This window comes from Zingiber officinale, chromosome 4B (assembly GCF_018446385.1).
Source record: "Zingiber officinale cultivar Zhangliang chromosome 4B, Zo_v1.1, whole genome shotgun sequence".
NCBI lineage: Eukaryota > Viridiplantae > Streptophyta > Magnoliopsida > Zingiberales > Zingiberaceae > Zingiber > Zingiber officinale.
The window spans coordinates 129,837,868-129,864,355 of NC_055993.1; the positions used below are offsets into that span (position 1 = coordinate 129,837,868).

Consider the following 26,488-nt stretch of genomic DNA (forward strand, 5'->3'; position numbering starts at 1 on the left):
ATACTTTGCTACGAAGCCAACATGCAGTCGATCGGGCAAAGTTCAGTCGATGTGGTTCAAGCAAAATGCTTCTACCTCGAGCGAGACAGCCTACTTTAGGCTATGCATGGCCTCCCTGATGACTCAAAACTATTGTAAGATATGAATGCTAAGGGGTGGTTTGAGTTAGTCCAATCTCACTTCCTCCAACCATTTGTTTGTAGCCACTGATCTCTTTTATACGCTCAAGAGCCGCTTTGGGTCATCGCCTATGGCTCCTCACTTGTTGTGTCGATATCTATCATTGGTTAAAATCTTCTTTCGCCGATGATAATACGTGCATTACACTACTAGTTAACGATTGGCGGGCATGTGCACCGACATCAAGTTCTTTTGTTTCTTTAGGATTTGCTTTTAGAAAAGGTAAAGAGAGGCATCCTTATGAATGGCAAGATCAAGCCCCTGGCAAGATCAAGCCCCACCATGTGGTGCTCTTTTTTTTTCCCCCTCTTATTAATAGCATAACAAGGTCAAGAAAGACATCATTATCTTCAACCTTTAGGTAAATTTTTTCTTGCATCCAATTATCAAAATTTGTAGGTTTTGATATTTATCTCGTAGACAAAGTGAATGAAAAAATTACTTAAAATTTGCTCCAATTTAATTGGAAAATTAGCCTCACATTGAAAGTGAATGAGGAATGAAATTGAAGCCAATATGAACGAAAGTTTAGTCCCATTTTCAGAGTTTATGATAGCATGATTGATTTATATAGATGAGAGGCTTTCTTATGGATGTTAATCTAGGAATATTAAAGTTGATAGATTCAATTCTATGATATAATCTTGACAATCTCTTTGATGATTTTTAGTTTAGTAAGTTCCTTCTAAGAAGATTTTTTTTTCTTCGTGTAGTTGGGATATCTAATATAAAATCGAATAATATTTCGAATTTTTCCTCCATCTAGTGTGAATTTAGTATCCTAGCTTAAGTTGGGATGATCGAACATTGTGGACCTAATCCTAATCTTTGATGGCTCAAAAATATGACTTGTATGAAGTGGGGATGATGATAATGAGAGGAAAAGTAGTTTGGCTTCTCCAAGAGCATCTAGCTACGATGCCGAAAGACTTGGAGACATAGTGCTTCTTGTTGTCTAGCAATTGGAGCATGAAGATCAAAGTGATTAATAAATGAGTCTCACGTCTACTATGGTAAAAATAAAAAAATAATTACAACTAGCCACTATTACGTATAGTAGCTACAACTAGTTGTTACAATATATAACGATTAATACAATATTGTTGTAGCATTATAGCCACTATTTAATATTTTTTATAATTATTTTAAAGTAATTTTAACTAATTTAAAGTGATTTTGATGAAGTTTAAACAATTTAGCTAAGTTGGTAAAAAAATATTTAAATATAATAGTACTCGGGATTTAAAGTTCAGAATTTAAGATTTATGTAACAACTAGCATTGTAAATAAACTGAATATTGGTGAATAATATTGGTGTTCGACTTCGTAAGAATTTGTTTATGTTCGTTCAATACACATAATATCGATTAAATAAACAAATTTGAACAACTCATTAAACTAAATAAACAAGTTTGAACATATATCTATTCGACTTGTTAAGGTTTGTAAATAACGTTTGTGAATAATGTTCATGAACCATGTTCATTAATAAAACTATTATCAATATGCTAAATAAATAAATAAAAATTAAAATAAACAAACAAGTTTGAATTATCAAGCTAGTAACCAATCAAATAGGTAAAAATTTCAAACAATCAATAAGTTTGAATTAAGAGTTCGATAACATCTAAACAAACCAAACTCAAGCTAAATTTAAATTAAAAACTCGATAACATCTAAATGAACCAAGCTCAAGCAAAGCTCAAACCTAGTTCAAGTTCATCAAAAATAAACCAAACTAAACTTGAACAATCATTTCAAATGCTTAGTTCATTTTAATCTCGGCTTGACTTGTCTCAGTTATATATATCAAACAAGCTTGAACACTCCAAAATTTGGCTTGTTTACCACCTTAGTAACAACTACTTGGTAGATTCTACAATTGTGCAGTAGTCATTATATTTAATACCTTCTACAATTATTTTAAAATAATTTTGATGAAGTTTATTTTTTTTATTAAGTTGGTAAAAAGTATTGTGATATGTAGGATTAGTGCACGTGTGAGATTGAAGGTGAATCATGTGTATTTTAAAAACAAAATTCTTTTTTAATAATTTGAAACAAAGTGCGGCGAAAAGAAAGAAATAAGAACACGAGAAGCAGAACACGAGACTCAGTTGGTTACTTTGTTCGGACCCTTCAGCGACTTTTACTCCAAGACCCATGATCTCTCAGACTATATTGATGGATAATCTACTAAATACCTCTTTCGAAACCACCAAAAGAGTGAATCGAGTATAATAATAACGAAGGACAATGTAACAGACTATACTATCTTTGCAATAAGGTAAATGATAGTAATTTAAAGTTACCAACACGTGATTATCAAAATTGAGAGCTTGTGTGTTGGTGTCGGTCTGCCGGCAACGGTCGGATGTCACGCAGTAGTAGCGCAGCAGTAATACAACATGTTCGGAGCAGCAGAAGGGTCGTAATACCTCATGAAGAAGTTCTATCTCAAGTGCTAGTTGAACTAGGCTTATATGGAGTGTTGAGGGCGCCTTCAGCCTTGTCCGAGGCACCTCTAGGTGTAAATCTGATCCTTTAAGCTTCGGTCATGATAAGTCGCGCGGACTATGGCTTCTATCCACTTAAGGGCTCCTTCCAAGCACTCTGAGGCACCTCCGCGCCACATTCCAGGGCGCCTCCAACCACATGGGAGGCACCTCCACGCCTTTCAGCGAGGGATCTTCGGCCAACACTCCAAGGCGCCTTCGACCAACGCCTGAGGGGCGGCTCCAGCACTGTTCATCCCTAGCTTAAAATGTATTTTCACCCTTGCAAGCAGTATTAATCTAAATAACAAACTATACCCTACAAAATAAAGTTTGCACAATTCAATATAAGAGATTATTAATTAGATCCTATCTTCCCAAAACCAAGATCTAGTTATGGTCTCAGTTTAGACTTCCAAAATAGACATAAACTAAACCAACGCCTACAGCCCCATAGGGGCTCTCTCTTACTGGATCACTCTCCTCTGGTAACTTACCTCACTTATCATTTGTAATTACTTGACTTACCTTTGACCCATCAGGTCTTCCCTCAGTTGTCAAGTCTGCAGACCCAACTGGACTTTGGCCAACTGTCAGGTCTTGCTGATTCAGTTATATTTTCTATCAAATATCAGCCTGGTGTGAGGTCCTGTAGACCCATCAATTCCTACACATTTGATAATAAGGTTAGAAAATATAATATCTAACTTTAATATATTTGTTATTTATCAAAACATGAGTTTGATCATCGATGCTAAATATAATAATAATAATAATAATATTTAAGGTTTAAGATTTACCATTCAAAGTTTAAAATTTAGAATTTCATTATAACTATGTAACCACTTCTACCAATATTTTAAAGTGGTTTGATTAATTTAAAATAATTTTAATAAAATTTAAATAGGTAGTCATAACTTAAAATGATTTTTGACCAACTTAGTCAGTAGTCATAACTTCTATAAAATAAAGAGTATTTTTTTTAAAAAAAAATAGGATGCTATTTTGATTATTTTTTATTTTTTTTTGACAATTTGTATAATTTGGGCATCCTTTTTATTTTCATTTTCCATTCTTTACTTTAAATTTAAAAGTGATGTTGAATAAATAAATGAATAAATAATTTTTATATAAATATATTTTATGTATAATAATTTTTTGATTAAAATGAATTTAAAAAATATTTTATTTGGTATGGTGTATAATTGTTATTACAACAGCCCTGGAATAATGCCTTTTTTAACTTTTTAAAAATATAGTAAAGAGGAGTATTGGCCCGCATTGTGCGTGTTTCAGTGGGGTCCGACTTAGGCGCGCGTAACGGGTCGACAAGGAGTCTTCAGAAGTCGTCAAGCAAGTCAAGCCCCTGGTTCGCCTCGCCCAATATAAAACCACCGGGAAAGGAGTGAGGAAGACGAAATCAAGGACGCGGAAAGAAGAAGAGCGCAAAGTAGTGAATCGTCTGTCCTCATTGCGATCAATGGCGGAGCAGTTGACGGAGGAGCAGATCGCTTTTTTCAAGGAGGCATTCAGCCTCTTCGACAAGGACGGAGACGGTATCCCTTCTCCTCTCCCGTTTCTACCTTAAATGGAACCCTAGGTTGTCCGCAATGTGTCTTCTCGTGGTGTTTCTCTGTGAGTTGTAAGATATTGAGATCGGTGGATCATGGATCCCTGCAGTGCTGTCTCTTTATCATGTGCGAACTTTGCAATCGAAATGATGATGGGGCCTTTTTTGCGTCGATCTTTGATAGAGGGTGATCTTATGTTGGGCAATGTTAATGTTAGACATTCTTACGTTTTTCTTCTGATTCATCTGGTTCATGGTTTCTCTCTTTCTATAATTTCTTGAGCGAGGAAAAGTTTCGCACCTGATTCTGTGGATTCGTGTGCACAAAAAACTAAACATTTCTTTTTATCATCACTGTAAACAAGTTGGTTGCAAACGGAATTGATTGCTCATAATGCTTTTAGTAAACTAATGTATCAGTTGCACTGAATGAGCAAATGGAATGGGAAATTGGGATCAATCGTATCAAGTCGCTTAAATATAGTGTGAAACCAAGGTACAATTAAATCAAATGACACGCGGATGGTGCATCATTCTTTCGAATGACAACATGTTTATTAGTAATAGCATGTTTCTTATTTTTGTTGTTTCAATTTTTTAGGCAAGAATCATTGCTGCCGCACTTCTAATAAATATCTTCCCTTATCTAGCGTGGCGTACAAGAATATTTCATACAACTGGGTATGAGTTCTAAGACTGTTGAGATGCATATGACCTAGTAGATGAAATTGTAACATAAAATGTGTACACGTGTTCTATAGCTAATCTTGACTATCATCTAGAGTTTTAATCATCAATACAATTTCTTTATGTACTCTTAGAAGTACTTTGATTTTTGTTTTATTGTATGTAAAGTAGGTTTACAGTTTGGTTTTTGATACCTTGTCTTTTAAGCATATACATGTTTTTAATTTACTTTCTTTTAAGCATAGCTTGTATATGAATGAAGAGTAAGGTTCCCTCAAATGCTTAAATCCATGTGCATCAGTTGGAAAGTTTGTCTGATATTTGTTATGTATTTGAGGTTATGTATGCCCAAGAAATAGTTTTTCAATGGTTACTTTCACATTGGTATTGGACTGGTGTCTGGAGATTAATATATGCATCTTTTCCTTTGTCTAGGCTGCATAACTACAAAAGAGTTGGGCACCATTATGAGATCCTTAGGCCAAAACCCAAGTGAAGCTGAATTGAGAGATATGATCAGTGAAGTTGATGCTGACCAAAATGGAACAATTGATTTTCTTGAGTTCTTGAATCTGATGACACGTAAAATCAAGGTCAGATTTCACTTTATGTGCTTTTGTTTTTTTGCTTCATAGCATCTCTTTGATGAAATTAAAACATGATGGTTGCTGGTCTTTTTGTGTCCACAGGTAGGTTTTTCTTATATGTACATTCTCCTATGATATTATTTTATAATTCAAGTCTGAAAATTTTTTTTAGCAAAAAAACTAATGAAAACAGCTAGTGACTTGAGATCTGTCATAGTTGTCAAGTATTGCAGAGATTTTGATCTTTGATAGATTGACATCGAGGCATTGTTTTCTGGCACTGCATAAATGCGGAAGAATCACTGATGGCCAGGATCAGGTTACATCCACAGAAAGGATCAGGTAGGTAAGGGGCTTAGATTTCTATATATAGAACTGGAGGTGAGGTTGGATGGAACTAGCAAGGGTAAAAGAGGAGTTGCATGGTTAGTTACCAAGTAGTTCATTCCAAAAAAAATTAGAGAATAATACACTCATGTGCAATTGTTACATTATAAAAATATATTAAATTTTATAATTTATATATACTTCTAATTTATATTTCTTGTGGTTATTAAATTATCTGAACATACTTCTTGAATTAATAGCATATAAAGGAGAAAGCCATTAATTTTTCTTGAAACTAAATCATTAATTTGATCATTTTTGTGGGGTCAATTGACTCCACTTCGTACCATGTTTTCAGCACTGATAACTAATGTCCTAAACTGTATATTTTAACAACAACTATCTAGGGTTGCCAATGTGAAATCATATCTGGTCATTAAATATTGCCAACATTTAGGCACCTTTTTATTATTTTGAGTATCCTGTCTACACTGTCAAATCTAATTAATTAAGGTTGTGTAACTATGGTGCCTGTCAGTTGTCTTTAAATATATTGTTTATCCAAGCTATGCTTCGAGGCATCATAACACTTCTAATTTCATCTCAATTGATGAGGCGGCCTGCCTCTTGTTTCATATTGAACAACAAGCAAAGGGCAAAGTAGGTACCCATCCTTTGTGCATCACTACTTTGAAAATGTATAAAGCTGTGACCGTCTCATACCCCATAGATCAGGTGAACTATGCAAAAGTGTCCTCCGCAGTCATCATGTATTAATACACAGATCTATTAACGCATATGATACAGTGTTTAAGGTGGGCCCCTTTGGGATGGGTCAAAGTCTAGGAGGCCGGCAGATGAGGGAGTCAAAGTCAGAGTCAAAAGAATGGCCAACAACATTGAGAACAAGAGAATGCCCTACTGGACCTCCGGGCTGGCCAGATCTTGAGTTCCAATCTGGTGCCCTCCAGTTGATCGGGCCTCGAAGCCCGATTTCATAAACAATGATGAAGCATGGAGCCAAGTATCAATTACCCCAACCCAATGCTCTAGCCGATCGAACGTATGGTCTGATCGGACATGCTAGACACTTGGTTGCTTGCGGTTCAAATAAAGAAGTTGAGTGAAAGCCGAGTCACCAACTGCATTCATATATACCAATCGAGTACCTCTCGGGAGTAAGGGTTGGTCAAACTATATCAGTAATTCGATTAGTTAGTCAAAGTAGACTATTGCGGGCCTCGCAGCCCAACAAATTGGCCCACAATCCAACAAATTAATACACTTTGAAAGGTGTTAGAGTCAGCCTATCTTTTTTGGTAGTGCTTCGAAATTTCACTATTCCTCTCCCAAAACCGATCACTGACTTGAGTGTCGGAGGGTTCTGCCCTTCCCTAACATGGCAACTAACACTCTTTGTGGCACCCAGGATAGTGAGGAGTCTTCATCTGGTCAACAACCGAGCCACGTTCCAGCCAGCCACCTTCACCGCTTTCGGACAGGATCAACATATGTCTATCTCATTGCTCATTTGTGACAAGGATGGTCTAGAAAGACAAGGGGAGGGGTTTTGAGCCTACCACAGCTGTGAGAAGATTGGAGGAAAATGGGCATTGGATGGGAGATAAACTTGCAACTGGAGTATGGGCTCGTATTGGATGTAACATAAACTTGGAGTTTCACAGTGAAACGAAAGCTTCCAGTAGGGAACAGAAGGGAGGTGTGAATGGGGGTGGCCGGATGGGTTGGGAAGGTGTAGGAGACTCCAGTATCATGTTAGAAATATATCTGTTTAGTTATGCAAAATGGGATTAAAACTTAATGCATTTACAGACTAAAATGTTTGTTTTACTCAGAAACTAAGGCATTCAATTTAGGTTATATTTTTCTATTTTATCTAACAATTTACTGATATGGTGTGTGCTACTGATGTCTCCCTCAGCCATGAACAAATTATCTGCAGGTAAGCACGCATTATCATGCATGGCACATTCAACTACTCGTATGTCCAGGCTTCTTCCAAGGAAAAAGTCCCTATTCAATTTGTTATAGAATGATCCTTGTCCCTTGCTGAAAAGATGCAGTTGAATTTTATTTCATATGATATTATAAGTCAAGGGAGATTTAGTTGAATCCACAGTGTTCTGATAAATAGTTCGTAAGCCTTATTTAATTATCATCTTTTAACCAAAATGATACATTCACTATATTTTGCTTTTGAATAAATGAAGGATGCTGATTCTGAGGAGGAGCTGATGGAGGCATTCAAAGTGTTTGACAAGGACTCAAACGGGTTCATTTCTGCTCAAGAGGTGCCATATATTCCCAAGATTTGAATCCATAACATCATTGTCAGAGAACTCTAATGATACTGCTTTCTGCTCAAGAGGTGCCATAAATACCTTGTATCAGGCTCTTGTCGAATCTGTAAGCAGAGTCTATATAATACTGCTTTCTGCTTTCCTTTTTCTGCATTTGCAGCTCCGCCATGTGATGGCAAACCTGGGCGAGAAATTGACGGACGAGGAGGTCGACGAAATGATACGAGAAGCAGACATCGATGGCGATGGACAAGTGGACTATCAGGAGTTTGTGCAGATGATGTTGAACAAGTAATGCTCGCATCAGTTTATGGAGGCACTCTACCAAACTACCCTTGCTTGTTAGAAACTGTTCTGGGCCACAATCATGGCTAACCTGCCTTTTATGGTCGAGTGCTTCACATGAACATTTTGGTCTTTATTTCGAGACACAAATGAAAGATCAATCAGTATCTGATTGGTAAGTGAGTTAGATTCAAAGTACTTCTAGTCAAACATATTGCTTTCATATCAAATGTGGTGTATGAATATATTTGACTTCTGTAAAAGCATGTCAGTGAATCAGATAGGAGCAGAGATAAAAGAGTTTTTCACGGAGGATTTAGATTTATTATTAAAATCATGTCCATATCAAACACATTCTGCATGCAATTAGCTCAATCAAGATCCTTTGCCTCCTCTTCCATCGCCTCGTCCCCGATCTTGATCACCTCCTCCACTTCTTCGTTCATAGCCGCTCCGCCTCGAGCGGTGGCCTCCGACGACGCCACCAGTGCTGCCGCCGCTACTGGAGCAGAACTGGCGCTGCCCTTGTGGTTGTGCATCCACACCTTGAACGCCTGCCTGGTCACCCCGATCCCGCGGCAGAACCTCGAAACCTGATCCTCCTCGCCTCCAGCCCTGGCACGGCTCCTCGGGATCTTCCACCCAAGCCTCTCCGCGCAGCCAGCCATGCGCTGCTTCTGCTCCTCCGAAAACCTCGCCCGCGGCCGCCGCCTCTCACTCCGCTCCGGCGGGGTGCCGGCGATGCAGAAGTCCGTGCGGTGGAAGTTGCGGTGGCAGCCGCACGCGCCGCACTGCAGCTGGCGGTCGCCGGACGCCGGAATGAACCTGCAGCAGCCGTCCACGGTGTAGCCGGCGCCGTGCCTCAGCGAGTGGTTCCTCATGCACTCTTTATGCACCTCCCTCGCGCCCTCATGACCCTCCATCACCGTGGGTTCGAATGCTTCGCGGTGCATGTTCTTGGGATGTTTATGGGGGATTTATAGAGTAGAGGGAGCAATTTGAAATTACATCCGAGGACATGCCATATTTAACCTATTTCCCATTCCTACATGCGCCTCGGCGGTGTCAAAATAGTAAATTCGCGTATGCGGAATTCCTACTCCGGGGGGTTTCTTCTTCGGATATGGTTGCATCGATGGTCGTAATTCAAAGCTGACAAAACTTTGTTAGAATACTTTAATGATTATTCTCACTGAGTTTACGTTACAAAGAGAAGGCTTAATCTCCTAAATCATCACTCCAAAAGGTTTTCATATGCTCAAATGTCTTTGTTTTTTAGGGCAAATGTAGCATGAATATGAGTGCATTCCTTAGGATGATCGAAGTTGATTATTATATTGTTTGAGTAAATCATTAAATTAAATAAATATATTTAATAGAAATTTAATTGTGGATATAAATAAATTTTTAAGGAGAATTTTTTATACAAACAAAATTTTAACAATAAATCAAATACACGAACAAGAAATTTATTAATTTCATATCAATATTGCTTCATGTTGTCGGACGACGACAGTGATTTCTCTCGTAGAGGTGGGCTGGTGCCGACGGTGAGACCTCGCCACTAGCAATCATATCGGAAAGTAATGCTAACAAGTAGCAAATGGTGGCAATCATATCGGAAAGTAATGCTAACGAGTAGCAAATGGTGGCAATCATATCGGAAAGTAATGCTAACGAGCAGCAAATGCTGACGGAGCTTGCTAATCGAAAGTTGAGGCTCTGTCATCGAAGAAGATGGTGGAGGACTTGGAGAGGATAAAATAGACAAGAACCTGGAGAAAAATGAATAGCAGAATAGGAGAAGAAGTCGTCCATCACTCTAATTAAGTGATTAAGATAAGAGAGCCAGCAAGGAGTCGTTATATATATATATATATATAAGCTATGATATTCATTTAGAATTTTCTAGATGAAAATTCTAGATGAATATCATTTTCTATATATATATAGAGAGAGGGGGCTCAGCGACATTTTGTACATGATAATGAGCGACGCGCAGATGTGACATCGGTCGTAGTTCGTATCGCGTGCCAGCTGACGGAAACTAAAACGTGCATGAAATCTTTTAGTGGAATTATGTTAATTGTAACTACTATGAATTTGATAAAAGAAACATTAAAATTAATTATATACTAATATCGAGTCAAATTCAAGAAGCAGGGTCCTGTCGAGTCCGAACCGGTATAAATCTGCGGGCCACAGCCCTTCAGCCCATAATACTCTGGCCGGGCCGGACGGGGCAGTGCCGTACAACGGGCAGCCCAGCCCGCTCTAACTGCCATACCCCGGTACATGCGGGCCGCCGATGGCAATCTCGTAAATATCCGGTCACTCTCAACTCAATCTCTTACCGGGTTTGGGCTTCGCCCTTCTTCTCTGCCGCGCCTTATCTCCAACCTCAGAAGCCTCCAACGGCGGTCGCTCATCGTCTCCGCTCGACGTCGCCCGCACCTCGTATCGTCCTTTATCTCTCATCATCTCAATCGTTTTATTCCCGTACGCCCTCCTTCCACAGGAAAACCCCTCGGCCGGCACCGCTGGCGTGCCGCTGCTCCTAGAAGAAAGAAGCCAACTTCGCCGATCAACTCCTCGACTACATAGAAGGTAAGTATTATAATGCAATTTCATCTGGACGTAGTTTTTGTTTTCTTGATTTGAGAAAGAAGTTTGTATCTCGTGTAGGATTGTCTCTTTTCTCATTTGATCGCGGAATAAAACTTTTCTAACAAATCGTCTGAGATTCATTAGTTTATATGTGCACTTTTGATGTGAGAAGATTAACCTTATTTTCTAGGCGGGCCTAAGTTGAGGAAGTGGTATGGAGCGCCTGATTTGCCTCCTAAGGATGGTGATCTGGAGGATGAGGATGAATCTTCAGATAGAATGAAATTTATGCATACTATAACTTGTATCTTTGTGGTCCATATCAATAACCTTTTACCTTGATGGATACTAGAGATCGAAGAAACACGCAATGCTGTGCTGGTTACTGATGGTGAAAGCGAAATTGGTCAGGTGAGGCCTTTCTGACCTAGACAGGAGAGATTATCTCTTCATTAATGTATAATGTTCCTTTTGTTTTGGAAGTAACTAGTTCACAGTGTATTTCAATGCTAAAAGTTCGCTAGTTCTTTCATTTATCAATATCCAATATCAGTCAAATTTGCTTCTTCTTCTTCTTCGACAATTAGTCTTTTTCCTTCCAAATTATTTCCAAGTTTTGATTTCTAACCAATCTAGGCATAGCCAATATGATAGTTTCTTCAGTTTACTATTTCTTCTGTGGTTTACACTTACACTAGATGGTAATCCTTTCATTGATTCTTAAGCGTGTCCGGATAAAGCAATAGTTGGATAAACGAGCTGCTGCTGATGCCTTTGGAACTTATGTTGAGGAGAACACCTGCACAATTATGATAGCACTGATCATATTTCTCCAAAGTAGAGTGGATTCTTTGAATCCTTTGCTTTATGTAGTCATTGGTTGGAGTTCTGAATGACAAGACCTTTCTCACAAAGACTCTCAGAGGTGTTCGTGCGATCATTTGTGCATCAGATGTATGTATTTTTGAATTCTGATGTGTACTTCGATTCTTTCTATCTTCCAGATGTCTAGAATATATATACTTGTTTAGGTTTACTTCACTCATTTTCGATTCTGACTTCTGTTTTTGCCATAGAAAAGATAGACTTAAAGGTATTTGATTCTTGCATAGTTGATGTTGCTTGCTAATCTGTGAAGGCAATGTGATTCCATTTTCTTATTAGTCTCATCTGACTGTTATGATCTTTTGCTAGACTCTCTTATCTTGCAGGATGGCTTTTTTTCTGATGTAGCTCGAACAAAAGGTGTAAACCACATTGTTCTTCTATCTCAGGTCCTCAAGTTTTTCATGGAGCAAATTCTCATGTTTTATTTCTCGTCATGGTCTTCAAGCATGAATTTTGATCAGATTGCAGTTGAGGTATTATAAAGGAAGCGGCGGATTTCAAGCAATTATGAATAGCAAAGCCAGAGAGCTGGCAGATAGAGATGAAAAGGCTGTGATAACGGCTGGTGTTCCATACACATTAATAAGAACTGGCTTGCTGCAGAGTGTTCCTAGTGGCGATCACGCTTTCAGCTTCAGCAAGGTACTTAACAATAATTTGAATTAAGCAACAAGGGCATTCATATCTGATAATGTAGGCATTTTTTGATGCAATTTATTCAATCCTTCTCACAAGCATGTCGTCACCAAATGTAGGGTGATGCAGCAAAGGGAAATCTGAGTAAAGAGGATGCAGCAGTTTTTTGTGTGGAGGCACTCGAGTCACCACCAGAGGAAGGTCTAATATTTCAAGTAAGCTAAGTTTGAAGATGCATTTAACCTAAACTGCATCATGTGTTTCTGCAACACTGATAGGGAGTGCTTGATGATGTAGTGATATTTGTGTAGGTGGCAAATGGGGAAGAAAAGGTTACAGACTGGAAGGTGAAATTTGCTGCCCTTATTGAAGGCACTGGAGTATTACAATGATGCTCACTTCTTATTGATGGTTTCGTTAGAATGAAATTTGAGATATTGATGGCATTTAGAAGACGAACAACGTGATGATCACAACAACGTAAGAAATAATCACCTTTTATTTCGATCTGCAAGCTGATCATCTGAAAAGCTTATACACTGTTCTGTATGCTAACAAGTGTAAGCTGTCTCATTCTCTTCCTCCCTCCTTGATATCTCTCTATCTAGGTAATTGAACGATTCTTTACGCCGGTCTGTTCCTCTTGTGGCCGCGCTTTCCATCAGAGTCTGCGTCCTTGGAGTCGGCGAATGAGACGGAGAGATTGCCGTAGAGATCGACTATGCGGCGGATGTTGTCGTTGAGCTCTCGGATGAGGCCGACGTTGCGGCTGAGGTTGTCGGGGATTCTGGACTCGTGGTTCTGGTTGATCTCGTTGATCAGGAGCCTGTTCTGGTCCAGAATGCTCTGCACCTGGAGGAAGTTCCTTTGCAAGGCCCCCAAGAGTTTGCCCTCGATTTGACTTCCATTGCCGATGACCAAGGTATCCATCTCCAACATCCCCTCCTTGTCTTTGTCGCCAGGAGCCCTGCAAAGTGAGAAGACTTTAAATCAAATTCATAAGGCATATCTGAAACTTTGTTAGGGTTTACTAGGGGAGGAGAAATAGTTGCCATGGAAGCTTCATTTCAGAAAGGCAACGCAAGCGAGGAGATCATGACACCCAAGATGCTCGCTGCCGCTATCTCGAAGTCTCATTTAACAAATTCTTCTTTCGAACAATCAAGACGATAATCGAATAAGGAAAATCGAAAGAAAGAAAAAAAACAGCCATCAGAGTGCACGAACGGAGGGGAAAATAAAACCAGGGAACCATATCGTACCATATTCACCATGGCCCAAAAGAAAGCTCGGAAAATAGATCTATGATGCAACCCAAACGCATGAAAAAAGAGATCTTAAAGGCGGGATCTTTTTCGTGGCAGATTGTCATGATACATACTTCAGAGATGTGAAGGGCAGCGGCGAGAGGAACGAGACGATGAAGGAGCGAAAACCTCGATGATATCGGCAATTTAGTCGAATCTGGAGAGGAATGCGGCAAATGAGAGAGAGGTGCAGAAAATCACGAAAAGAGTTGCTGTGGAGGAAAGCAGCGGCGTGGCCTTGTCCCCCTCGGGTTTTGCGTATGTGAATCAGGGATCGAATTTGTCCATTTCAATCTTAAATACTCATGATAAATATAGGTTTATTTATTTTATATATAAATAATTTAGTTTAATGTTAAATGAGTTTATTAGATACTTTATGAGTTTATTAATAATAAACTAGTTTTTTAAATTTTATTTTTGATGAGTTATTAAAAACTCCTTTTATTTATTCTCACTCGATGTATGCTTCCCACTTAAATCTTGCACATTATTACCAAACTAACTAACTAAAAGATAAAATCTGCCTGAAGCAAATTCGCACTCAATTTCTGTGTGAAAGCCCCATGTACGGTCGAATCCGAGATCTTTCCGGCCAACTTTTGCGACTGCACAGAGGAGTTTCACACAGAACTGCATAGGAGGAGTTTTGTTATCTACGAGAGTAAGGAGAAGCTGGGAGGATCATCATTTTCCTCCCAAGTGCCGTTTGTTGCTCCTTCACTAGCCATCATGTCTTCAAGATCCTGACAGTTCTTGATGCCGTCACCTCTCTGCGATTCATATCCAAACTCTTCGATCTCAATGCCGACGATGTTTGGCTCTTCCCAAGCACCTGAATCCAAAGGCCATGCCACTGCAAGCATGCCCATGGCAGAACCAGAGTAGCCTTCTGGGACGGCCAACAATGGCAGCATCAGAGGAGCATCCAGACCACAAAAGGCTCGAGCCATGTTGGAGTCAGCATCAGTCGGCAGAGATGCAACAGTGACCTTTCCTTGTGGTGGCGGCTTGGTCGCTGTGCAGCTAGAATTCGATTCAGTTCCAGTTGAAATTGTGCGATACGGATTGTTGAATTGAGGCAGTTCACCTTGCAGCTTCTTCGCCAAGGTCGTGTTCCAGTAGTTCTTGATCTCGTTGTCGGTTCGCCCGGGCAATCGCCTTGCAATCAGAGACCAGCTGTGGCCGCCCCCAATCGGAAAACAAAAGGGAATCACTATACTCTACAAATACTTGTTGAACATCAATATGAAAATGACCTGTTTCCAAGTAGCTTGTGGAGTCTGATGATCAAGGCCTCCTCGTCGTCGGAGATGTTCCCCCTCTTGATGTCCGGCCGCAGGTAGTTGAGCCATCGGAGTCTGCAGCTCTTCCCGGAACGCTTAAGCCCTACGTGCATTCTCCAAATCCAACACTTTCTCTTGAGAAATGTATTAGACAACACTTTTCAGAATATGGAACTGAACTGAACTGACCGGCTCTTTTAGGGAGAGACTCCCATTTGCCCACCCCGTAAGTCGATATGTAGGAAACAAGCACCTTGTCTTCTTGAGGAGTCCATGCTCCTCTATTGATCATCCCCTCATTCGAAGAGCCCGGCTTCCTCCTCATTTCCTTGCCAACTATCTGTTGTATCTTAATTCAGTACTGTGACTCTCCGAGGAATCCCAAGGGCCTTTTATAGTTCAAAGTCCATGGTTTAGCATGCTATTTGAAAGGTAGTTTTAGCAAGAAAAAGTGAAGTGGAAGGCCATGAAGGAGCTCACGTAGGTGCTGCTCCATGTTTTAGAAGAGGACAAAAGAACAGCTCTGGTGACCATTGGCCTCTCTCGTGCCCTTAAATTGTGGGACATGTTCAGAGGCACCTGCAAATCACCCACAACGAGTGCTTCTCAAGTTTGTCGTCGTTTCATGGAAAGCTTCAAAGCTATGGCATTGAATGGTGAGGGCCATATTGAAGGCAGATGCAGAGACACTGATTGATATGAGACAGCTGAATTCCTCCATCACATATAGAGAACAAATTAGCCTGGCTCAGCTTCTCCTCGAGATGGATGGATTAGGATGCGTTCAGCACAACCCTTTCCCTGCGAGACGGATGGACGGGGATGCGTTCCGCACAATCCATCCCGATTATATTGGAGCCGTTATTGGGCCTATTTTGATGGACCCATGATAATTTTACAAATTTAATTGTCATACCTTTCAAAAATAAAATAAAAAAATATTCTGACATATTTTTATTAATTAATAAGTCAATTTTTTTTCTTCTTGCTATACCCTAATTCCCTTCACCTCTAACTTACCATATAATTATTAAGCTAAAGAAATCATTTTTAGTTAATTAAATCTTAACTATTTATAAATTCTACGTCAATTCAATATATAAATCTTTGGTTAAAAATTTGATTTCTCGACTTAAATTATTGTAATGTGACAAGTCAAGTAAAAATTAAAAATATATATATATTAAATATAATTTGGGATCATAACAAAATTAATTTGGCAATACAATTTTTCTTAGGTCCGAATTATTGTAATATGACAATTTGCCTTTCTTTACTGAATGGAAGGTTTTCCATGAGTTTTGCATCATCATTTGCCAAGCAATTGCTCTCTCCCTCTCTCCCGTACTACTGCAAACAATGATAGTCCCACGGACATAGTTGAAATAGTAATTAAATGAAAATTTACTTGAGGTCGAGAAATCAAATTTCGGGATTGACAAGACGTAAATTTCTACACCCCGAATAACTCATCCTCTTAAATCCATTCGTCTCCTTAATCGTCATAATTATCTCCTTCATATTAATTCTGACACGGATTGACAGAAACATCGAAAACAAGCGCTTTGCATTTTTCCACTACTACAAACAATGACAATTGGAGACACCACGCTTGACTCCTTGCATCTCTAACTCCATGCTAGTCAGCAACTAAAGATTCTCCGGCTACAAAACTAGAACGTGGAGCTCCACAATTCTTTGGAATTGGACTAACTTCTTCATTCTGTCAAACCATTTAGATCATATACTGTTGGTCTTGGTACGATTGATTAGAGAAGGGGTTAAATAGTCTAAAATAATAATAAGAAATAGTCTTTTGCTTTTGCTCAGTAAGGATGTACAATTTAATTAAGCAAAACCGATTAATATCAAAAGAATAACAACTTAAAAAGACAATAAGTTAGAAGGCTAGAATTTTTATTTTGTTACCATTTATGTGATTGTTAATTTAAAATAGTTACAAAGTTTCATTAAAAATATTTCCTTTGTTAATCGTACTTGTATAAATTATTTACCTCGGATTTTGCATCACGCGCTAGAGCATATCATTGGGGGGCAATGGTGTTTCAAAAAATATGTAACATCATCAAACTCTACATAAAAGTATTATTTTAAGAATCTAAGCCACTATAAATTTGATAAAAGAGGTTTTAGCGTGCTAAGTTGGTAAAGGCTTTGCTAGATAATGACCTCCAAAATGGGGGTTTGTTTGTATATACATTATAAATAAAAAAAATTTAAAAAAAAATTGATCAAACATCTGAAAATTACATTCTAATTCCGGTCACAGATCCGATTTGAAGAAACTAGGATTGTCCATTGATGCGGTGATAAAAAGAGGTTTTATGTTACAAAGGATAACAGTCACAGTGGAGGTCAAAGTCAAAGTCGTCAATATTTAAATATCATCGATCGGTTCGACGATCATTTCTCGACCGGGAGGAGAAGGTTTCGGTCCGATCCCGCCTTTGATACGGGGGAGGTGTCAAATGATCGACACTCGATGGAATATTGGACGTCGGACGGAGGAGAAGACGATGTGCAGAAGTCAGGCCGAGCAGCTACCCCGTTCGGCCAGGCAGCGGGACTTGACTGGCATAGTGGAGTTCCGGCCCGCGAACGTGACAAAGGCACAGTGACGTTTCGGTTGAGCGGACGTGCCACAGGCACAATGGAGTTCCGGCCGAGTGGACACGACACATGCAGCGAGATAGCCGCTCGGAAGCTTTCGCTGTCACATCAGAGATATGCTCGGTCTATTAAGCTATTTGTGTCAAGGACACTTTACTAGCAAGTCTTTTCAGAAAAAATTTTGGGAAGCGTGCTTACCTTAGGAGCATACACGCGTACTACAGGAGCTCTATATAAAGGGGAGTCCAAGCATCGGCAAAGGTATGCAATAGACACTATTTGTGCTACATTGTTCATTCTTGTTGTTGTTCTGCCTTCTACTTCATCGTTGATGATTGACTTGAGCGTCGGAGGATCAATGTCGGGGACCTCTTCCATGGCTCGGCACTGACATCATTTGTGTTACAGGGCGAAACGGAATCTACAGGTGATCAACGAGAGCGCCACATCCCTAATTTTCCATTTCATCGACTTTCAGACAGGATCGTCTATCATTTTTTTTTTGTATATTTAATATTATTTATAAAAATCAAATAAGCTAAACCAAAAAGAACATTGGATTCTCCATTTTCAGTTTCTTACCAGATTAGAGTTTCAAGAAAATTAGATTAGGTTTACCTAATTATTATTTTATTTTTTGGTTTAAATTTGAAAATTTTATCCAGTCCGAACTCATTACTGATGAAGAATATATCTGATTATTAAAGATGATGGAGTTTGACATATATGTTCTATGGTATCATATAGTAAATCTTGTTGGTTAAAATTTAATCAGCTAGAAATATCTATCTTTTAATTATAATGCATATATGTATATGCACGTAATTAATATATAAATATGATATTATTAAAATATTTTTGTATATGTATACATGCATTTATTCTGATTGATTAGATTCTTGATCATTTATCATTATCCGGTATCATAATTCCGGAGGCAACCAAAAGAAAAAAATGTTAAGACAAAGAGAGGAAATGCACGTATGATTATTTCCAAAAGGAATGATTTATCGATTTCTTTTATCTTTTAGAAAATACGATTTATTTATGCTAATGAAGTATTTAAACTCCATTTCTCTTCATCTGACAGAATTAAAATAGAGTAACGTCCCTTCGTCGTCGTCGCTTCATTTATTTCAGCTAAACAAGAAACATCAATGTTTTCTTCCTTGTTAAAATAGAGTAACGTTCCTTCTCTTCATTATTTCAACTATGTTGGTAAGGTAATTATTCTTTTCCAATTTAAATAGTTAAGTATAATAAAATAAAACATTTTGGGGAATAAATATATTTTTCCCACACTTTATTAAAAAAATTGATAATGGAAGGGCGTAATGAGATACCCAAAAAACTTCTTCCACCTTAGAATGTGCTCGCTCTCTGTCACTCCGATCATTACATTTTGGAAAAGGCTGATAGGGCCCAACCCTTCATGATTGGCAGGGAACGGTGGGAGCCATTATTCTCAACCAATTACAGCTTGGCCTCGTCCCTTTATAAGGCCCTACTGCCCTCCTTCTCCATCGCACTGCCATCTTTGAGGAAGGAACAGAGGAGTCATGGAAGAACAGAAACAGGAGGAGGATGTTGTTGGCTGGGCAGCAAGGGACACCTCTGGAGTCCTCTTCCCCTTCACCTTCCCCAAAAGGTATCTCAATCCTTCTTAGCTATTTCTTGTATAGGCAAAAATGGATAGAAAAGATATTGAATAATAAAAGGGTAGAGTAATTATTAGGGCAAAAGTCAAAATCACATATTTTTTTTCTTCGAATTAAGGGTGCCTATATTTACCCTTTGACAATTTAGTACGGATCTCTTTATTATCTCTTGTCTAAATTTCTCATCTAAATTATGAACCGATTAGATATGTTATAACAATTATAATTTTATAGTTGTTACAATACATATTTAACATATTCTGAAATATTCATATTACAGTAGCTACGATTTTGTAACTCCTATAGGGAAAGATTAATCATGTTCACCTAACATTTTGATGATTTTTTTTTAAAAAAAAATATTTTCCCTAGTTATTATAATATGTAAATTCCTTTTTTTATTTTAATTTATCAAAAAGAATATATACATTTTGATACTTTTATTAACTTATTTAATATAATTATTTTTTAAAATCAAATCAAATCAAATTTAATAGCTACTATAATAATTATTATAGAAATCGATTGCTAAAATATTATAGTGGTCGTATATTATAACATTATTGATTGTTATAAGGTTATAGTAGTTAATTCTTAGTTGTTATAATATTGTAGTAGGTGACTATTGTAATAATTTACGATGATTTTCATTATTTTAAAATAATTTAATTATATTTATCAAAGTTTGTAATTAAAAGTGTTCTCTATATTAATTTTTTAATTAAGTTAAATCAATTTATTTTATTTATGGTAGTAACTACTGTTACAACTATATTAAAATAAAAATATTTTCAAAATAAAAAACACAATTTTAATGTCCTATTAACTTTTGTTTTTTTTTGTTTTGGTCAAAACTTCTGACTATTACTAATGATGCATTAACATCGATACAATATGAACACTATTAGGAACTTTTATTCATAATAAACTCTGTTTTAATTTAAAAATCTCACCATAATGACATAATAATAAAAATTTATCCTTAAATTTTTTTAGGTAGAATTATGATTTCCTATATAGAGTCAGGGCATCTTCAATGTAAAGTATACGAGAGATTTGTAAAATCTAAAAAACTGGATAAAAAATCTTGAACCATTGTAGAGATGAGGTTTGAAATTTGTATTTCAAGAACAATAGTAAAAACACAAATCTATTTTTTTCTTGAATTTAATGTAATATACATGAAGTCATACAACTCATGCTATGAATGAAATCATACATGCATTCAAAAGCTCATTTAAAAGTTTTTTTAATAAGTTTTAATATGACATATTGAAATTATGAAAAAAGCACATTTAGAGATTTAACTATTGAAATTATCTTTGTCATCATCAAAAAGTTTACCGAGAGAATAAAAGTTTGATAGTAATAGAAAGAGAAAAAAAATAGCAGAATGCCCACATAGTTAAATAACCTCCTTTATGTAGAAGAAGACTTCATTAATATCTCTTTAATACCTCATTACAGGATGTTATTTATAAGCATTGTATTCTTTAATAGTAGTAATTACTGCATACTAGCTCGGGAGATCTGAGGTTGGCAGCTTGGGAGTCGTAAGTCAGGAAGTCAAAAGAGTCAGCAACTAGGGAGATTGGATTGGCTTAGAAGGTCGAATAGTGCCGTATAACCCATGTTAAAAGTCCTAAATAATGGCACCCGGACTCCCTGTTAAACAGATCAAGAATCACTTACCATCCGCAATTCCACATCAAACTCCGAACAAATAACAATTCAACTTCTCTGTGAACCACAACTAGTTTTAGACTCTCTAATACTGCTGCATCTGATTTCACAATGCATTTGGCCTATATATCACTGTACAATACTTTTCAGGGCCATGAAGAGCGATGAGATAACCCTCAAGGTTCTCTACTGTGGAATTTGCCACACCGATCTTTCGGTAATCAAGAACGAGTGGGGAAATGCAATATACCCAGTCGTCCCAGGGTCAGAATTTCCTATCCATCTGCTCCAATGAATTAATTAATACACAGCAACAATAATAACTATCAAAGTTTTTATCTCACTAATCTATTAATTATTGGTCGACCAGGCATGAGGTAGTCGGAGTTGTAATTGAAGCAGGCCGCGCCGCTCAGAGGTTCAAGTCCGGCGACAAGGTCGGCGTCGGGTACTTAGCCGGCGCCTGCTTCTCCTGCGACAGCTGCGGGGTCGGCGACGAGAACTACTGCGCGGAGTTCGTCTGCAGCTTCAACAGCTCCCACCCCGACGGCACCAAGACCTTTGGAGGATTCGCCGGCAGCATGGTGATCAGCGAGCGCTTCGCTGTCAAGATCCCTGAGATGATGCCCCTGGACAAGGCTGCGCCATTGATGTGCGCAGGCATCACGGTGTATGCGCCGATGAAGCGCCATGGCCTGGACCAGCCGGGGCTGCACCTGGGGGTCTTTGGGCTCGGAGGACTCGGCCACCTCGCCGTCAAGTTCGCCAAGTCCTTCGGAATGAGAGTCACCGTCATCAGCTCGACGCCTGACAAGGAAAAGGGCGCTATTGAAGCCTTCGGAGCTGACTCGTTTATAGTCAGCAGCAACGAAGAGCAAATGAAGGTGCCACTTGTGTTGTTTTTTTGTTAATCCAATTCTTAAACCCGAATCATCCTGGACCGGCGAGAACGACCTACCTTCTACCATGTTTAAGGCATTTGTTCTTTTTGTCAGGCTGCTCGTGGCACTATGGATGGCATCATCAGCACAAGTTCTGGTGCTCTCTCTTTGGGAACTTTGATCACCTTGCTTAGAGTGTATGGCAAGCTGATTTTGGTCGGCTCGCCAAACAAGCCGCCAGAGCTGCCGACGTACGGCTTGATTTCAGGTTAGCTAAGTCACTTCCACTGTTTGCTCTTGTGTGTTCTGTTCATCAGGTGAAGTGTTTGTTAAGTAGCTCAGAAGAATTACGGGTGTATCCCTTGCAGGAGGCAAGAGTGTAGCTGGGAGCATGATTGGGGGGTTGAAAGAAACACAAGAGATGCTAGATTTCGCGGCCGAACACCACATATTGCCGATGGTTGAGGTCGTCGGAATGAACGATGTGAACGATGCGATGCAAAGGCTCTCAAGAGGGGATGTGAGATACAGGTTCGTCATCGATGTGGCCAACACCATTTGTGCAACTTAAGCATGGCAACAGAGCAATTCGGAATCATGTTGAATTCTGAGATTGGTGCGAAATAAACAAACGACATGTTCCATGTCTGGACAAGTTCAAATAAAGGAGCATTGTGCGGATATTTACATAAACAGAAATTATTATAAAGATTTACTCTTCTAATAAATTGCAAGATTTATCTGCATAATTAAAAAAAAATGTTAAATTGAATTAGAAGATCGAAATTGGGGGGATTTGCCCTAATTTCCTCGGTTCTTTTAACACGGGCGACTCGTCCGAGTTCTCCTGCAGAAAGTCCCGGAGCGCCTGCTTCGACTCGTCGCGGTCCGCGCCGGACACGAACGGGTGACCCAGCAGCTCCGCCACCGACCACCGCTTCCCGCTCTCCTTGCGCAGGCAGCAGTCGATGAAGGCCTGAATTCGTCCGACGCCGCCCCTTCCGGTAAAACCCCCTTCGCCTCCCCCAAGCAGATTGCCACCATCAGCGACGCCCAATCTGGCGGCACCCCCTCCGGAAGCAGCGGGAAGTGTCCCTGGTGCAGCTCCAGCACTGCCAGCCCCAGGCTCCACACGTCCGCCGCGTACGGATCGTAGTCCGCCCCGTAGGTGACCGAGTCTAACCGCTCCGGGCTCATGTACGCGCACGTGCCGACGTACGAGTCGCACGGATCGAGGGATCGCAGCAGCACCTTCCCACCCCGAAGTCGGCGATCTTGACCTCGCCGGCGGAGTTTACGAGGAGGTTCGCAGGCTTGATGTCGCGGTGCACGATCTGGCAGCTCCGCGAGGCCGAGGAGAGCCTGGCGAGCGACGGCCGCCAGAGCGAGCTCCGGAAAGGGGCGGCGACCGCGGCGGCGGAGAAGTGCGTCGGTGGATCCCCGGTCCATGTTCTCGAGGAGGAGCGCGACGTCGGCGGAGGGAGTTCGGACGAGGGAGTGGAATCGGACGACGTGGCGGCATCCAACCGTGCGGCGGAGGATGTCGACCTCGCGCTGCACCTGGTGGCGTAGCGAGACGTCGGCGCGGACCATCTTGAGCGCGAACATGGCTGCGCTCCGGCGGTGGCGAACCTCGTAGACGGTACCTCCGTTGCCGTGGCCGAGGACCCGAAGCGTGTTGAAGTCCGAGAGCAGGAAATCGGGATGATCGTTGGAGAAACCAACGGAGAGAGAGCGAGCCGGCGGCGACGGCAGCGGCAGGGGAGGGAGAAGGAAGCGGCGGCCATGGAAGTCGCGGGAGGGAAGCTCGAGCGCGAGCTCCGCATTCGGGAGCCTCCGATGGCGGACGATGGAAATGGCCAAGGGCGGAGAGGGGAAGTAATTTTCGGCGTTTACTTCCATTGCCGAGTGAGTGGATAGACGAGGGGGGAAAATTGGTATGAAGGAACTTTATAGTACTTTGCCGTATGCAACATTTCGATAGAAATATACACACTTGCGAACTTAGAGTTTAAGCAGGAAATATGTATTAGTTGCCCCTGCGGGCACTCTCCATTTTTACTTCGAAGGAGGGATTTAGAGGAATAAATAAATAAATAAATAAATAAATTAGAGTTAGAATTTTAATTGAGAAAGTGTATAGAAATTGTGTTTTGAATTTATTTGATAAATAAATCGGATTTATCTTTAAAATTGATCAGGTAAAATCTAAACACTAAAAAAATGAATTAATTACCCTATTAAAATAAACAAATTGTAAAGTATATAAACGGAGTTCGGTGAGAAATAACATGGAACGCGTGTGATTTCTTTAGATTTATCCATGGAATTCTTCCATAAAATATTCAGCGGTAGTTGACTTTCATCATCTATTTAAACGTATTAATCGGCTCAAGTTTCGTCGCATAGAAAGTTCTGCGTACCTGACACGTCCGTTATCCATTCAAATATTAAAATGCTATTTCCAGGTTTTTTTTTTTTTTTGGATTCACTAAATTTTAATAATTTAAAGCATCCATATCAAATACCCTGTTCAAAAATTTTACCTTAAATTTTAGATAAAATAGCTAAAAAATCTTTACATCAACTATCCTATTGATTCCCTCAATTATATATTTATGAATAATACTTCTCTAAATTTAGGAAATATGTTCTATTCCCTAAATATTATAGACGAGAGAGAAAAAATAGGGAAGCTGATATATGATGTATTGAAAAGTGAATATTCAAATTTAACAAAATAATTTTTTTACCCTAAATTATATATTTTGAATAGAGAAATTGATATGGATGATCTAAGTTGGAAGGAAATAAATAGACAAAATCTAAAGAATAAAAATGAGTAGAAAAGGGTTATTAATTAAAAATTATGCGTAGAAAATGTGGTTGTTTGAAGTGCAAGCATCTTTCGTCTAGAGAGCTAATCTAAAATTCCAAGTGGCAGCGTGACGTGTATTTTTAATCAAATTAATAGTTTTATTTTAATTACGTTAGGTAGAAATAAATAAATAAATAAATAGAAGGACACCCTTAGTTTTTTGGGTAGAAATCTTAGCATGCATATCCAATGGTATACAAGAAATTTTGTGAGCGTAAAGAGTATTTTAGGTTATAGTATTAAAGATTTTTTCAAAAAAAATACACATGGTGCCATAAGATATGTATCATTTAATGTGTAGGTAGTATTTCTCTATTTTAAGAATCATCAAAATAAGGTCATATTTTGATTTTTTTTTTATCAAATACGCGGGCCATCTCTAGATATACTATTCTTATATCCTGAGATATGGTGTCACGGTAGGATATTCAGGTTGTCATCCAGACATTCGTGATTCGATCCCCAGCTATGACGTATTTGTAGAAATTTTTCTCCAAATGGGGAGCGCAATCAAAGGATGCTGGATGTCTGGGTTGCCTGTTGCGTGCGCTTCCCGATTTACCCTGATGGCCGGTGGTAAATTTCCGTGAGACCGGACTGGTCACCCCTGAGATAGTCAATGAGACTCACTAGGATTATCATTTTTTTTATGTCCCAGGATCATGATGTCGTGGTATAATGTGAATGTTATGTAATTTTTAAGAGATAATAACTTTTAACTCGGATTGAAACACGAGACATGTAATATATCAAATTAAATTTGGCTCAGAGATCTAGATCTACATTTATTATTCGATGTAACTTGTAATGGTCAAATATTATACCCCAAAAAATATTGTTTAAAGATTATTTTGAGGTAAGGGTATCAATTCAGGTGGGTTGGGTCCGGTTAAATTTTTTTTAACCCAATCCTAACTGAACCTGAATTCAATCTGAAACTCCTAAACCCAAATCTGAATCCGACCAACCTGAATCCAACCCGGATAGCCCCAAAACTCAATTCAAAATGATTTTTTTTTTAAATTATTTTTCTTATAATTCTTCACTTTTATCCTAATATTTCATTATTATTATACTAAGATTGATATTAATATACATAAAAAATATCATAATTTTTAAAATAATATTTGATTTAACGTTAAAAAATCAAATAAACCCTATATTTGGGTCAGCCTGAGTCAACCCTAACCTGGTCCAACCCAACCTAAAAAATTTCAACCTGAAAACCCTCCAACTCGCTACCGACTTGAATCCAAAAATGTCCAACCCGAACCTGATTTTTTTTCGGATCAACTCGGATTGAGTTGTTAGATCGGGTTCATTTTTGACACCCCTATTTGGAGGTTTTTGAAAAATTTTAGTCCTCTTTATTAGAATTATTTTTTATATTATAGTAATTACGAAGTCGTAGCTATTACTACTATTATAATTATAATTATAATATCTATGAAATTATAATTACTATAATTAATAATTATAAAATTATAATGGTTATAACTACCGTTATAAAAAATTATAGCTATTATAACTACAGTTAACTGTATTATAGCTGTTGATTCTGTCTGAATGCTGAGTCGACAG

At 38.8% G+C, this 26,488-nt stretch overlaps 6 protein-coding genes and 1 pseudogene across 6 annotated transcripts; 3 read left to right on the top strand and 4 right to left on the bottom strand.

The window, feature by feature from the left end:
- Positions 1-4,066: 4,066 nt before the first annotated feature.
- LOC121976716 (calmodulin-like) lies at positions 4,067-8,802 on the top strand. The gene is made up of 4 exons (XM_042529017.1): positions 4,067-4,231; positions 5,368-5,525; positions 8,078-8,158; positions 8,328-8,802. Exons 1-4 carry the CDS (start codon positions 4,156-4,158, stop codon positions 8,460-8,462), a joined length of 450 nt encoding a protein of 149 aa, XP_042384951.1. The 5' UTR covers positions 4,067-4,155; the 3' UTR covers positions 8,463-8,802.
- A 21-nt stretch (positions 8,803-8,823) lies between these two features.
- LOC121976715 (zinc-finger homeodomain protein 11-like) lies at positions 8,824-9,392 on the bottom strand. The gene has a single exon (XM_042529015.1). It carries the CDS (start codon positions 9,373-9,375, stop codon positions 8,824-8,826), a length of 552 nt encoding a protein of 183 aa, XP_042384949.1. The 5' UTR covers positions 9,376-9,392.
- Positions 9,393-10,747: 1,355 nt separating this feature from the next.
- LOC121978680 lies at positions 10,748-13,898 on the top strand. The gene is made up of 10 exons (XM_042530988.1): positions 10,748-10,763; positions 11,250-11,303; positions 11,412-11,470; positions 11,933-12,013; positions 12,271-12,333; positions 12,416-12,589; positions 12,703-12,798; positions 12,895-13,063; positions 13,192-13,505; positions 13,608-13,898. Exons 1-8 carry the CDS (start codon positions 10,748-10,750, stop codon positions 12,973-12,975), a joined length of 624 nt encoding a protein of 207 aa, XP_042386922.1. The 3' UTR covers positions 12,976-13,063; positions 13,192-13,505; positions 13,608-13,898.
- LOC121976717 (protein ELF4-LIKE 3-like) lies at positions 13,065-14,099 on the bottom strand. Its single transcript, XM_042529018.1, has 2 exons — positions 13,965-14,099; positions 13,065-13,550 (listed from the first exon to the last, which is right to left on the bottom strand). Exon 2 carries the CDS (start codon positions 13,520-13,522, stop codon positions 13,208-13,210), a length of 315 nt encoding a protein of 104 aa, XP_042384952.1. The 5' UTR covers positions 13,523-13,550; positions 13,965-14,099; the 3' UTR covers positions 13,065-13,207.
- Positions 14,100-14,546: 447 nt separating this feature from the next.
- Positions 14,547-15,501, bottom strand: LOC121978681 (transcription factor MYB1-like). The gene is made up of 3 exons (XM_042530989.1): positions 15,366-15,501; positions 15,150-15,279; positions 14,547-15,069 (listed from the first exon to the last, which is right to left on the bottom strand). Exons 1-3 carry the CDS (start codon positions 15,499-15,501, stop codon positions 14,547-14,549), a joined length of 789 nt encoding a protein of 262 aa, XP_042386923.1.
- Positions 15,502-19,334: 3,833 nt separating this feature from the next.
- On the top strand, positions 19,335-22,787 carry LOC121976718 (probable cinnamyl alcohol dehydrogenase 9). Its single transcript, XM_042529019.1, has 5 exons — positions 19,335-19,455; positions 21,299-21,412; positions 21,519-22,032; positions 22,144-22,297; positions 22,398-22,787. The coding sequence occupies exons 1-5, from the start codon at positions 19,367-19,369 to the stop codon at positions 22,598-22,600; spliced, it is 1,074 nt and encodes a 357-aa protein (XP_042384953.1). The 5' UTR covers positions 19,335-19,366; the 3' UTR covers positions 22,601-22,787.
- LOC121976719 lies at positions 22,713-23,931 on the bottom strand (annotated as a pseudogene).
- Positions 23,932-26,488: the final 2,557 nt, after the last annotated feature.